The following is a 14917-nucleotide window of genomic DNA, read 5'->3' on the forward strand; positions in this document are numbered from 1 at the left end:
AGGGTGAGAGTCAGCCACAGCCACCTGTGTTCCCGCTTCAGAGCCCACGGTGATGAGATTATTCACCATCCCACCTCTCCACTTGCACGTACAGGATACACCTCATGACCAACAATGAATGTGAACTTACATTTTCCAAACAAGTGGCCCGAGAGTCACTGACTAGGATAAAGCAGCCATTCCAGTAACAAATACATGGAACTTGTGGATTGATGTTTTAAGCTCACTGAGTCTCCCTTTCTGTCTTCATTTTGCTTAACTTCCAAAGACATCATAAACACACCCTTGTACAGGGGGTGGGGAAAGGGCCAGTCTACTGAAACACAAACAGTCAATAAGAGAAAGAAGCTCACGGCCACAGAAAGATAACTGCCAATCGGCCGGTGCCTCAGACAACAAGGTCACAGAGCATCATGGTGTAAAGAAGTCAACCGCTAGAAAGCACCATGGTCATCACCAGAGGCTCAGGGCTGGGGCTGGGGAAGACGATGGCCAAAGGACACAAAATTTCAGGTGGAAGGAGGCATAACCTCAAGAGATCTATTGTGCAACAGGATGACTATAGTTAACAACATATTATTAACATAGACTTAAAAATTGCTAAAAGAATAGATTTTAAAGTGTTTCAAAAAAATGATGAGTATGAGGTGATGCCTATGTTAATTAGCTGATTTAGCCGATCCTCAATGTATACATATATCAAAACATCCTGTTGTATACCACAAATATATACAATTAAAAATTGTCAATTAAAAAAATAATTACTTCAAAAAGAGTCATCTGCCAGCATGAAGTCAGCAGATCAATCCAGCAGCACATGAAAAGAGTAATTCCCACTCTGACTGAGTGGGTCTCAGTGTGGACTGTGAAGCTATCCCACAGTAGGAACACTCTTATGTAACAGAATATTAATATGTGAAAGGAGAAAAACTACAGTCAGCTTTGTATCTGAAAAAGTGACTGCAAAACTCCAGGCTGTACATTACTGGTGATAATAAATGTATAACGTCTTAACAGGACAGAAGAGAAGAATACATGCTTCCACACGGTGCTAGAAGTCCCAGGCAGTACAATAAGACAAGAAAAGAAAACAAAGGGTAAGAATAGAAAAAAGTAAACTATACTCTTATTTGTAGAAGACATTATTTTCCCCATAGGAAAAAATCAAAAAAATGCTGCAGAAGAAATAACAAAATGAAAAAGTTAACAAATTTGTTGGGTACAAGATCAGTACTTAAAATTCAATGCGTTTCTCAACCACCATCAGCACGCAATTTGAAAATAACATTTGGAAAGAAAGATAACAGTATCATTAGCAGAATCAATGAGCTACCTGGAAATATATATAAGAAAAGTGTGCCAGATAGATCTCCATGGAGAAAATTACAAAACTTTGTTGAAAGGGGCATAGAAAACTTAAATAAACATTAAACCACAAATTAAAAACAGCCCCAGTTCTCTGATAGTCAAACTTCTATACAATTCCAATAAAAACACTAGCATAAAGTTAATGTGGAAGAGTAACGTGGTATAGTAATAAGGTAGGTGTATGAGCCAGCTTGGGAGGCCGTAACAAACACCATCGACTGACTGGGTGGCTGAAACAACCGAAATGGATTTTCTCACACTCTGGAGGCTACAAGTCCAAGATCAAGGTGCCGGCGGGTTTGGTTCCTGGTGGGCCTCTCTTCCTGCCTTGCAGGTAGGTAGTCACCTTTCTGCTGAGCCCTCACACAGTGGAAACAGAGAGAGAGAGAGAGAAAGAGAGAGATGGAGAGACAGAGATCTCTGATGCCTCTTTCTCTTTTATAAGGACACCAGTTCTGTTAACCTTAGTCACCTCCTCAAAGGCCCCATCTCTAGTACAGTCACGTTGGGTTTGGGCTTCAACATATGAATCCTGGGGCACACAGTTCAATCCATAGGTGAGGGGATCTTTCCCTACATATGGCAAGATATATTACAAAGCTATACTGTTAGAACACTGTTCCTGAAGTCCAGGAACAGAAGCTATTGGCACAAAATAGAGAGCCTACAAGCAGACCCGTATGTGTAGAAATTTCACATAGGACAGAGGTAATGCTAAATTTAATGATTACAGGTGGGGCCATTTATTAGATGGTACCAAGGCACTAGGGCATCTATACGGAAAAACACTACAGTAGAATACTAACTAGCTCATACCAGCATAAAAATATCAATTCTAGATGTAATAAGAACTATGGAAAGGAGCATATCTAGAAATTATTTTAAAGCTCTTACAAAGATATCTTAACAGAAAAACAGATAAAGTAAAGTCTATTTTGGTTACTTGTGGTAGTTATTTTCTAAGATGTAGTCACAAACCCTGAACTAGTGACTATTGAGCCATCACTTCTAGAGAAAATATAGAGTTAGTTTTTTGTAAGCTTCTGGTCACAATATTCGCTTCAACCAATAAATACATAACCTTGTTCAATGTGCACTTTTTTAAAGACACCTTATTTAATATATATTATTGATTTGTTAGCACTGAACTCACAGCCAGCAGCACCATAACTCATGCCTGAATGAAGCCTCTCTAACACAGGTTATTTTCCCCGTAAGACACATCACAGCCTTCTCGCACTTAGGAACACCAGACAGCACTTCAGCACGGTGCCTGGGAGCCATTTAAAACATGGAAATCACCAAAAGCACAAAAATATGAAAAATGTGACACCAACCAGCCCCCTAAAAGGATGCCTGCTTACAGGATGAGGACTAAACCAGGAAGGCAGAGGGTTGCCTTTTTCGACCTCAGCTGGGAATGTGCATGTCAGGCGACTTCAACTTTTCACCACTGTGCCTGTCTGGGAATGACCATGAAAACACTACAAGTGTTGATTTTGGGGTCACAAATAAACTTTAGTAAATATGTGAATTTGCAAATATGGAATAATGAAGACAGGCTGTATATGAACAGGCAATTCCATGGCTATTAAACCAACCTCACTATTTACAGGTGAAATCTAATGTAAAATTACTACTTGACACCCAAGATTATGTCAGAATGTTAAGCTCTGATAGTACTATGTGCTGGGAAACACGGGGAAATGATAACTCATGTGTTGCTGAAGAGACCACACATTCCTTGGTCACTGCAGAGAGCAGTCTGGCCACTCCTAGTAGATGTAGGAGGTGCACACCTGAAATTCTACTCCTGATCTCTGTCCTGGGAGGACTCTTGCCCACACGGACCAGGAGACATGGGATGGATGTCCCCTGCAAGACGGTCTGTATCAGCAGAAAGAACCAACCTTCACCCAGCAAGCAATGCATGACTAAAGTAGCACTGACTCACAGAATGAAATACTGTGTATTAGTTAAAATAAACTTTATCTACATGTATTAACATGGACTTTCAGATTGGAAAATCCTCCTCACCAACCTCTAAAACAATCTAGTCATGTACTATTTACATAAAACAGAACACAGAAAGGTTGAAAATTACGTGGGGTGGAAATAGTAAAAAAGGTCCCTGGCAAATGCAAATTAAAACAAAAAAAAGCAGATGCAGCTCTATTATTGTTAAGAAAAACTGAATTCAAGGCAAAATACATTCAAAGGAACTGTAAAAGAAACAACAATGAAAAAGCTATATAACCTCAAATCTATAGATATTTAAGGACATACATACAAAACATAAAAAATAGAAAACTGATAGAAATTGGCTAATCCAAGAATGAGTGTGGATGACTTTCACAAATTTTCAGATATCTCTTACCAATGAGGACAAAAAAAATATATTTTGACGCTTTTAATAACACACTGAACATACTTGATCTCATATATGAATCAAGAAATGAGTGTCACTATCAGTGCACACTTACTTTTTGAAACAATAGGAAATAGTCACAAAATTGACCATATCTAATTGGCCATAAGGAAAATCTCAACAATTTATCAAGAGTAAAATATAAACAGCCCAAATTCACTAATAATAATGCAAAAAATTAGGAAATAATAACAAATAAGAAAAGCCTAAATGCCGGAGGGGTTGGGGGAGAGATAGAGCCAAAATGGTATTCAGAGGAAACTTCATAGTATTAAATACATTTATTTGAAAATTTAAAAATGACTAATAAAAATTATTTTTCAAGAAGCCAGAGTGATATAAAAGATCACGTGAATCACTCTGCATACACCAGAATAGCTACACTTAGAAAGACTGACAACACCAAATGTGGGCAAGCGTGGAGAGGAACTGGGGCTCTCCCACACCGCGGCTGGAAGTACAAAGCACTGCAGAGACTTTAGAAAAGGTCTAGGAACTTGCAAAATTAAGCACACTCACGCCCTACAACCCAGCAGTTCCATCCCTAGGTAACACTAACAGAAATGAAAATACATGTCCACAAAAAGCTTACATCAGAATATCCATAGCAGCTTTATTTGTAATAGTCAAAGCCGGCATCTGCTTACGTGTCCATCAACAGGGAAGTGGATGATGCAATTGCTGTGTTCATGCAGGGGAACCATCCAGCAATGACCAGCAACAACCTACTGACATGTGCACAACACAGGTGAGTCTCAAAAGCAGTGTGCCAGGTGAAGGAAGCCAGGCTGAAGTGGCTACCTGCTGTAGGATTTCATTTCTATGAAGTTTTAGAGCAGGTAACACTAGTCCATGGTCAGAAAAAGTCTGAATGGTGGATGTCTGGGGGGAGGAGACCTGAGTAGGGTGCTGCATGACTGAACTTTCTGGAGTGATGGATGTTCTGTGCCAGGCAGAGATTTGTGCATTTGCTGGACCTTATTAGTGGTACTTAAGACGTGTGCATTTCATTGTGTGTCAATTTTAACCCAGAAAGAAGAAACAAGAACAGTAAACAGATATTGATGTCTTGTTAATGATATCCATGCTGAAGTATTTCAGGGTAAGTGTACAAACACCTGCAACTTACCGTGAAATTAACAAGCTGGGCTGACGGGTGGACAGAAGTTGAGTGGCAAAGCCAGCGGCATGGAATGAAATGTCAGCATCTGGCCGGTGGGTATATGGACTCTCGCTGGAAAATTCCTTCTAGTCTTTTGTATGTTTGAAATTTTGCACGATAAAATGTTAGGGAAAAAATACCTTAAAATACAAAGAAAGTGATCCTTGATAGGAAAATTCAATTTAGATTTTAATTCTCACCAAATTTGCCTAAAACTTCATTGCACTTCCAATCGAAATATCGTCAGAATTTTTCAAGGAAATTGGGGCCTTCTTTACTAAGACACAACATGATAAAACCACAAATCAGTAATACATAACAGAAAAATTTTAATTTTCATATGACTAAGAAGACGTAAATAATTATTAAAAATCGTTAAGAAACAAAGCAGGTAAAGGGAGAATGGGCCGAGGCGACGAAGCGGCGATGGATGCGGGGAGACGCGAGTGCCGAGGCGCACACCAGCCGCTCAGCCTCGCCAGAAATGGGGGAAATGGGGAGGAAAGCACATTTATTCACTTTTTAATCATTCATTTTTCATTTGGCAGAAATGAATAAGCTTGGAAGCCATCTTATGGAAGATGAAGAGAAATGGGTCCTCTGGTGCCTCGGCAGGGAAGGAGCCTGTGGCAGTGCGGGTCGTACAAGGTGAGGCCTGTGCCCGGCGGGTTTGCACCCCGGAATCTGGCCTGGAGAAACTCTCAGGCACAGTCTCAGGGACAGGGCAGGGAGCCCTCGCGGCACTGCTGGGTGGGACACGGCTGCGACGGGAGTTCCCGTCACTGCAGCAATGGGCACCTGCTCTGTGCACGAGGCCAGAGAGAGGCAAAGAACATCAGACAACTTTAAACCACACTGACATGGAGAGCTCTCGAAGAACATGCTAATCAAACATGTCAAATATATCACGTATGTAAAAAAGTAAATAAAAGCGAGCAGATGTCTCTCCCTAGGTACATACATGTACCAAATGCCGAGAAAACCCTGACAGCACCCTCAGGACGAGGGAGGTGGCGCCGGGCGGAGGCCGGAGGGACGGGAGGTCAGGTGGGCTGCCACGGGCCGCAGCTGCCCAGCGACTTACATGAATGTGCTGACTTAATCCACAGTTTAAAGTGAGGAAAAAGAAAATGTAAAACTAGCATCAAATATTGTATATGAATATTTAATTACTTATTTATAACATGTTATATAGATGTGTGAATGTTAATTACCTATATAACAGTTTCATAAATTATGTATATCTTATGATACATGGTCATATCATATATTTATGTAAATTATATATAAATAAATCATAATAGTATTTACTTATAAAATATATAAAATAAGAAAAATAATAATTCAACTTTTGAAATGATGTATACATTTTTCAAAGCCCCATAAATGAGCCCTTGATGCAAGCGCTTCTTTCTTGACTCTGGGTGTGAATGATCACTAAGGAGAAATGCGTACTGCTTAGCACGGAACTTTCTCGAAGACCTGCCTTCTGCAAGTGGGCCACTGAAGTGCGCTCAGCGGGGTCTCTGCCCTGCCCACCCTGCCACGCAGCCCCGCAGCGCATCCCCTGGGTGGGTGACGGTCACGCGGCGCAGGGAAGCAGGAGTCGGCAGCACCACACAGTGACCCACTGCAGCGTCCCCACCACCGCTCAGGACACGTGACAGTGCAGCTCTCGCTCTGCCATGTCTGTGGGGAAACGAACGGGGCTCCGACGGCCACTGCTCCTCTCAAACCCAGGCAACAAGTTCTCCACGGACACGAGGGCAGAGGAGACTCTCCCGAGATAGCTGGGGCAGCAGGGGAACCACCTCGCACTGGGAAACAAGAGGCCCAAGTTCAAAGCCAGGTACCAGCCCTGAGCCTGGTGAGACCTCAGTGTCCTCACCTGTAAGGTGGGTCTGAGACCCGCGCCCTGGTCAGAGGTGGCCTGGGGCTCATGTGCACACCATTTACTGACTGAAGACCGGTGGCCCTGGCATTTCAGAGTGAGAACTATCTCCCTGTCTCCAAATGTCCTCATGAGCCAGGGTCGCCCTGCTGGCCCCAGCGGTCTGGTCTACGCTCCTTTCAGTTGCCCTGTGTAAGGTCATGATCACTGAAGTAAATTAACGATTTTTGTTTTCATGACATTTTTTTTCTTTACACTAAACATGGAAAATGTAGATGTTTCCCAACTCAGAACAAGCGTGCTGCCATCCTTGTGTGAAGCCCAGCCACCTTCTAGCACAGATACGAGCTGGCAGGATTTAAACCCTGGATTCTTATATAACGGAAACCCTCAGAGCATCAGAAACTGGTTTGGGGAAAACAGATACTTACTGGAAGTTATGGTTTGGGCTGTGCGTTGGACCTAAAAAGATGAAACAAAAAGGCAAGTTATTAACACTTCATGATTTGGAACACAACTTTTTCAAGTCAAGCCAATGGCAACCAGGGCTGAGGCCTGCGGGCTCCCTGGTGGCCCAGCCATCCTCGCCGGGCTGCCCTCCTGCCCACGACCACAGGCCAGCGCTGCTGGAACACACGGGAAAGGGATTTGGTTTTGCAGGTATTTCTGGAGATATTTTGGAGTTTCCGCTGTCCTTTCTCTCTTCTTGTCTAATCTTTAAACACAGCGTCTGTTTTCTACTTGTGATACAATGATGTGGGTGTGGGGGACAGGGTGGGACCCTCTCACAGTTGGGACGAAGGGGACACGTCTCTCCCCACATGTGACGAGCACGAAGTTCAGAAGCTCGTGGTGCTCTGTGCCCTCCCACCCCGAGGGCTGGGCTGCAGGGGCCGATGGGCACTGCGGCTTCACAGAAGCACGGCAGCGGCTGTGGCAGGCAGGGGGCCTGTGCCACCCACGTGGCAGCCTCCGGTCCCGGTGCCCGCCACCCTGCAGCTCGGCCAGCCCCCGGGACCGGACCTCCTGGAACACGGCCTCCCCGCCAGGCCTCTCAGCCCACTGAGCGAGGCTAGGTTACTCTCTGAGCCCGGTTTACAGACGCTCTGCCTGCACCAGTTTTCTTTTGTTCGTAGTGAACAGGGAGCAGGTTGAGCTGGGAGCCTGGGCACAGTGGGAAAGACCTTGGGGTGGTTTTGTGGGTTTCCTCTCATGCTGACTTGGGTGTGTGCAGTCTCAAGTGGCAAACTGGCCTCTGGCTTGGTGGCTGCGAACGTTCCTGTCTGCGACCCCGCACGCCTGGCCGTCCCGACTCACCGAGCCGCACGAACAGGACTCCGGTGGCAGTGATGGTCTTCACCCCGTTGGTGGCCACGCACTGGTAGTAGCCCGTGTCTGTCGTGTCCAGGTCTTGGATTCTCAGTCGAGAGCCGTATTCCGTCTTCCGGATGATTACCCGCCGCGGCTCCTGCACGACCGGGGCGTCGTTCTTCAGCCAGCGCACGCTGGGGGGCGGGTTTCCCGCCACCCTGCAGTGCAGAATTGCGGTCTGGCCTTGGACAATGGTGATATTGTTCACGGGCTCCAGAAAGTTCAGAAAGTAACCTGCCGAGGAGAGCAGGGACAGGGTCACAAAAGAGCGAACTCAGTGAGGGCTGCCGGGGGCTCCGTTACGGACTCCTCCGAGGGCTTCGACTCTCTCACACGCGCCCCTAGGGGCAGCTCTTGTTACCTGCAGTGACTGTGTTCTAGAATGTTGCAGTGAACACTGCATCAGTGAGCAGTGAACCACTGTTCCCAGGGGAAATACAGGGGCAGGTTCCTGTGAGCCTTTGCCCACGTTTTCATCAGCCAGTCAGCACGTAACCTTGGTTTATGTGTGTTTCTGATTAAAGACACTGTGTTGATACGGACTTTGGTTCATTCACACCGAGCCCACGGCCGACAGCCTCAGCGCTCAGGCCGGAACGGAGCTCCCCACACACAGGTGCTCCCCATCCGGCACATCACGGTCCTCTCACACTCAGGACACCAGGCAGCATGTAGGCATTATGCTTGGGGCCATTTTAAATAGCAGAATCACCAACAAAAAGCACAAATATGTGAGCAATGTGGCACTGAGCCAGCCAAGAAAAGGACACACGGTCACAGGTGAGAGCTGAAAAGAGGAAGCTGAGTGTTGCCTTATTCAAGCTCATCTGGGAACACGCACGTTATTGAGAGACTCAATTTTTCACGGCCTTGGGCCTGTCCTGGAAAGACCATAAAAGCACCATGAGTATTGATTTGGGGGTTACAAATAGATTTAGCCATTAGGTGAACTTGCAAATATGAAATCTGAAAATAATGAGGATCAATTGTTTTTCTCTTTCTAGACACTAACTCTAATTGGGACTGTCAGGAACTCATGCACAAAAAGTCTCTCTTCCCCTTCTTCCATACCATTAAGCATAAAGCCACAGGAAGTAAAATTTAAAAAGAAAATGTGTGACAAAACATGGACATCCCAAAGTCAAGCCAGTCCCTGGCCTGTAAATAGAACAGAAGTCACATGCTGAGGGCTTTGTCCTGCTGTGTCCAGGCCAGGGACAGGCGGGAGCAGCCAGGGCTCACGTGCAGGAGGGAACACAAGGTCACAGAAGCCCCTGAGCAGCAGGTGCTGCTCCCAAAAAGGGAGCTAGAAATGCTGGCTGGTGTGGGGGGTGTGTGTGCCCATGCGGTCAGGGCTGGAGGAACACTCTCTCACAAGGTAAGCATGCAAACTAAAATGCCATTCCACATAAGGCAAACTAATGTTAGACACAACAACCACTAAGAGATGAACTTACATGAGATGAAACTAAAATAAGAGAGTAATCTGAAGATGACTTCAAAATAGAGTCTGAATCTTTTGTTTTTTCTGGTTGGCTCTGATCCTTTCTTTTTAAATGACATTGAAAGACAGCATGTATCTGTTGCTACTGATTCAACTGGAAAATTATAGGATTTCCCATGGGTGTGAGTGTTGTAGATGGCTGCTGGTCCCCAGATGCTGGGCAGTTGGAGGTGGCTGGGGAGGGAGCCAGGCCGGGGACTTCCAGGTGAAGAGCCGGTCTTCACTCACAGGGACAGTGGACAGCTCCCTGTCTGCAGAACAGTCACTGGTTAGCAGAGATTACTGTTGACGACCATTATCAATAACATCACTAGGTTCTGCGTGACTCTCTCCTAGTCAGCCCTTCTCAATGTGCTGGATTAAGTTGCAGAAGGTAATTCTTACAGATGACACAAAGCTGGAAGGCAACGGAAATGCCGAGGACAACCCCTTGAAAACATGGGCTGAGTAACGCAGAATGGAGTTCTGGGTGTACCGTCTGCATTCATTCAGCCCCGCAGGAGGCTGCGGAGACCTGCACTCCCGAAGCCCCTGTCTCCCGGACCCCATGCCTTTCTACCTTTGTGGAACACAAGATCTATTCTGATTTGACAATGTGAAGTGGTGACTTTGCTATAGTCTGGGCTGCCTATCCCAGCGCATCACTTCTCCGTGTTCTGGCCAAACTGGGCTCAGACTAAGACTGAAAAGACGCTCCTAAATGGCCATGTTCCACCTGGGGAGGCGGCAACGCAGAGGCACACCGAGGCCCGCCCGGCCGGGCCCAGAGCAGGGCAGGGCCTGCTGGGCGGCTCCGTGTCCTGCCACAGTGCCGAAGCTCGGCGGGACCAGAAGCACCAGCTGGCAGCCAGGCAACTTGCTAAATTCACGGCTTTCTCCCTAAGTAGGTGAGTAAAACGGAGCCTTCAGGAAGAAATCAGGAAGACAGTAATGGAGAATAATTTATATCCATGGTATCGGCTTTCCTGAATCTTCTCTATCCTTCCCCCTTCCTCCCCCACTGGTGGGGCAGTCCCTGCTCTCCCTAAAACACACCGAGCTGGGTCCTTCTTCAGTTGGCCAGGAGCTCTCCTCGGTGTTCTTTGCTATTTCTCAAGGGTCAGGTCTGCCAGAAATGCCACCTCCACCGAAGGCGCTCCCTGGCTGCCCACCTAGAAGGTATTCATTTCTGCTGATCCACTGGCCTGTTGCTACAGCTACATCACATTTGTTAAATTAGGATGACTGAAGTATGTTTTGACATCAATAACAACAACTATTACTTTTTGGGGCAATTTTCTCAATTTTTATCTTCTAGATTTTAAAATCATCCTAATAAGTTCCATTAAAAAAAAAATAGTACTTTGGCTGGATGTGTTGGCTCACACCTGTAATCCTAACACTTTGGGAGGCCAAGGTGGGAGATCACTTGAGGCCGGGAGCTTGAGACCAGCCTGAGCAAGAGCAAGACCCCATCTCTAGAAAAAATAGAAAAATTAGCTGGGCATAGTGGTACACATCTGCAGTCCCAGCTACTCGGGAGACTGAGGCAGGAGATCGCCTGAGCCCAGGAGTTGGAGGTTGCTGTGAGCTGTGATGACGCCACTGCACTCTACCCTGGGCGACATAGCAAGGACCTATCTCAATAAAAATAAATAAATAAAAATAGTACTTTGATGAAGAAAGACCTGCATTTATAGGTGATTTGTATAAAACTGCCCTCTTGGTGATGTTGAGACAGCATGGTTTAAGCATCCATATCAGATCTTCTTAACTACTTAGAAAAGTTTTATAAATTTCTTCATATAGACCTTCACATTTATTTTTAGATATATTTCTAACTATTCTTTTATTTTCTTTACTACTGTAAATTGGTTTTATTTCTATTATCAATATTTCTGTCTAAATGGTTTAAGGTTTATAAGAAAACTACTAGATAGCAATCTTCTCTATACTATACTAATTTCCTATGGCTTCTGTAACAAATCACCACAAACTGTAGTGGCCTAAAACAACACAAATTTATTATCTTACAGCTGCGGGCTCAGAAACCCTAACATCAACATGTGGGCAGCGCCGCCTCCTTCTGGAGGCCCTGGCCAGAGTCTGTCCCCTGCCATTCCCAGCTGCTAGGGGCCACCCTCACTCCTCGGCAGTGGCCCCAGGCTTGCACCACTCCAACCTGTTTCCATTGTCACATGTCCTACCACGGAATCTGGCCCTCTGGCCTCCATTCCCTCAGGACCTCTGTGGCTGCACCGGGCCCACCCGGACAAGCCAGGGTCATCTTCCCATCTCAAAATCCTCTGTTCAGTCGCGTCCGCAAATGCCCTGTGCCGTGCAAGGTGACATGTGGATTAAGTAACACGTCCCAGGGATTAGAACACGGACAACTTTGGGGAGGGGGTGTCATTCTATCTATTGCATGTATTTTTCTTTTAAATTGCCACTTTACTGAGCTATCTTATTAGTTATAACAGCTTGTTAATTGATTTCTACACAGATATCGTCTTCTTCAAATAACAATAACATAGCCTTTCTGCCTTCAAATTCAAACCTCCCCTCTCTCTTCTCTTGCCTAATTATTTTGCTTAAGATTGTTTTTGATTCAAAATTTTTAAATTCTGAAATATTCCAAACATGCAGAAAAATACTGGTATTAATATGAGAGATACCCCCTCACAAAACATCAAGATTTGACACTAAGGCTTTCACGTATTAGACTCAGGACACCATTAAGACACACGCATTCTAGACGTAGCCACAGCCTGCTCCGGCCTTTCCTCCTCTCCAGAGGACAGTACGCGTCGCTCCCCTTTTCCAACTTCTATACTTCATTAGTTTTCCAGCATTTTCTTTTTCTAATGTTTGTATTAAATGCTAAATTTTCCTTCCACTTCCTCTGTAGCCATCCAATAAATTATAACTTGTCTGATGATTCTTTTCTCTTAGCTATTAGTTATGACAACTGTGCTTTAATCAGACTGTTGTCACAGAACCTGGTCCGTGTGACGGCAATTCCTTGGTGCCGCTGAGACTCGCAGCCTGACAGGTCAATTCCCGCAGAGGCTTCCACATTTGCTCGCTAGGAGTGTGTTTTCTCTGACTTTCACTGCAAGGTTTACACATGCCCATTAGATCAAGCCTGTCCATTTTGTTGTAAAAGTTTTTAATATGCTTATCTACTAGTTTCAATGAGACGTGTATTCATTCTGTCAAATTGTGCTTGCATATTGGAAATTATAGAGCTGAGTGCATTCAACTTCAGGTTTATTACACTGTTTGGTCTTTATATCACTATGTGATGGTTTTGTCTAAAAGACCATTTTGTCTGATATTACAGCTACCTCAGGGTACTTTTGGTTAATATAACCCTACTCTTATCTTTTTAACATCTTTCTCATTTTTATGAATCTGTATTAGACACAAATCTGGTAAGCGGCAATAATTTTATGTGTCAATTTATGAGTCTAGGTATTAATCTATGAGGTTTTTAACTGGGTGAGTTTTGGTTTTAATGTTTTCACATTGCCTTTTAGTTCTCCTTTCGTATTTTCTACTGGATTTTTTTATTTTCCATTTTCCCTCTTTGCTTCTTTGAAGTTATACTGAGCTGGTTAGCTGCACTACCTCTTATAGGCACACCTAATTTGACAGAGTCTCCCAAATACAAGAACCTTTAAATGCTACGAGCTACAATCACTCACACACATGCATACACTGCCCCCCACACAAACACACTGGTCTGACCTGCTTCGTTACACCCTGTTTTTAAGTCTCCAGTGGCCACTATGCTTATTGATTTTTTCCTAGTAGAGTTTATTCAGATCTGCCAAGTTGTTTGCCACCTTTTTTCCTCACCAACACTTCTTACATCTCACTCCTTCTCCCAGGCTCAATCAAGCTCTTTCTGAATCACACTCACTCTTTGGGTAAAGAATGAGGTTGTAAATACTCCTAGTTTTGTTCTACAAATATCTGAAACTTTCACACTTGAATAATATTTAGCCGAATATGGAATTCTTAGATGCTACTACTGTCTTTTGGCTTTTGTGGTGACTGTTGAAAGTCCTGCAGTCTTGTTCCTTTGCAGGTGATATGAATTTCCCTTTTTAGGCTATTTTTAACATTTTCCCTTTGTCTCTGCCATTCCAAAGTATCTATCACTAAAGGTAAATTGACTTTTCACCTATCTCCCTCAAGTCTCAGTGCCCTTCCTCCAATCTGAAGATTCCTGCCTTCCATCAATTCCATAAAATTCTCTATCAGTATTTTATGAAGTATTGTCTCTCTCCCTTCATTTCTCCTTTGAGATCTCCTTCTAGATACATGCCGGTCTTCCTTGTACGATGGTTCCTCTGTGCTCTTTACCACTTTCTTATATTCCCTGCCCTTTTCTCTCTCAGCTGTGGCCCATCCGCTCTGTAGCCTACTCGCCAGGTTCTGTGGACTGCATGTTTCATTCCTACAAGTCTGTGTGGTTCCCTCTCAAACCCACCACTGCCCTTTCTTCTGTGCGGCTCCCATTTCCTCTTTTATCTTTGATCCTCTGGCTTCGCTGTGTGCTGGCTCGACCCTCCTCCCGCAGCCCCCGAGCCCGCGCTGCCCTCTGCATGCTGAGGCTGTTTCTTCCCTGGGGTCCCTCGAGGCCTGGGTTCCTTCGACAGGCAGCACCAAGCTTCACGTTAGCTTTTTGGCTTGGGATTTCCCACCACAGTCTGGTTCCACAAGCCTGCTCTCCGGAGGTGCAGGGCCAGGGTTTATTTCCCATGGAAAAGGCTTTTGTGGTTCCCACCTGGAGCCGGGGGCGAGGCCAGCTGTCCTCTCGCTTCCCTGGGTGGACAAGTTGAGACAGGTCCAGCCCGCTTTCCAGGACGCGGCTCGTGGGGCGCAGCTTGGCGGGAGGCTTGTCTGCAGCGCCTTAGTTCCGTGGGCCCCAGGGGTTCCCACCTTGCTGGCTGTTGAAACCCAAGGCTCTGGACGAAACTGGGCCCAGCAGAAACAATAGTTTCGGTAACAGGGAGGATATTTCAGAGGGCTTACACGAGGTTACAAGAAATGTAAATTCTTTTATTTTCCGAAAACCAAACTTGATTTTTATCCTAACCTCTTATTTCTCCTGACTGAAGGAAACGTAATACATCCAATTCCAAGTGACATCAGTAACTTGAACGTATTTATTTTGTCTAATCTCAGCCCGGTGTTGCTCTGCAG

General features: G+C 45.0%; 1 protein-coding gene across 1 annotated transcript in view; it reads right to left on the reverse strand.

Annotated features, from left to right (window-relative positions):
* Positions 1 to 14917, reverse strand: part of ROR2 (receptor tyrosine kinase like orphan receptor 2) — a 207174-nt gene that overhangs the window by 29932 nt on the left and 162325 nt on the right. The window contains exons 3-4 of the mRNA XM_045562582.1: positions 8167 to 8454; positions 7281 to 7311 (exon numbers count right to left, since the gene is read on the reverse strand). Coding sequence (XP_045418538.1) covers positions 7281 to 7311; positions 8167 to 8454 — 319 coding nt within the window. The remainder of the gene's footprint in view (positions 1 to 7280; positions 7312 to 8166; positions 8455 to 14917) is intronic.

This window comes from Lemur catta, chromosome 10, assembly GCF_020740605.2.
Source record: "Lemur catta isolate mLemCat1 chromosome 10, mLemCat1.pri, whole genome shotgun sequence".
Taxonomy (NCBI): Eukaryota; Metazoa; Chordata; class Mammalia; order Primates; family Lemuridae; genus Lemur; species Lemur catta.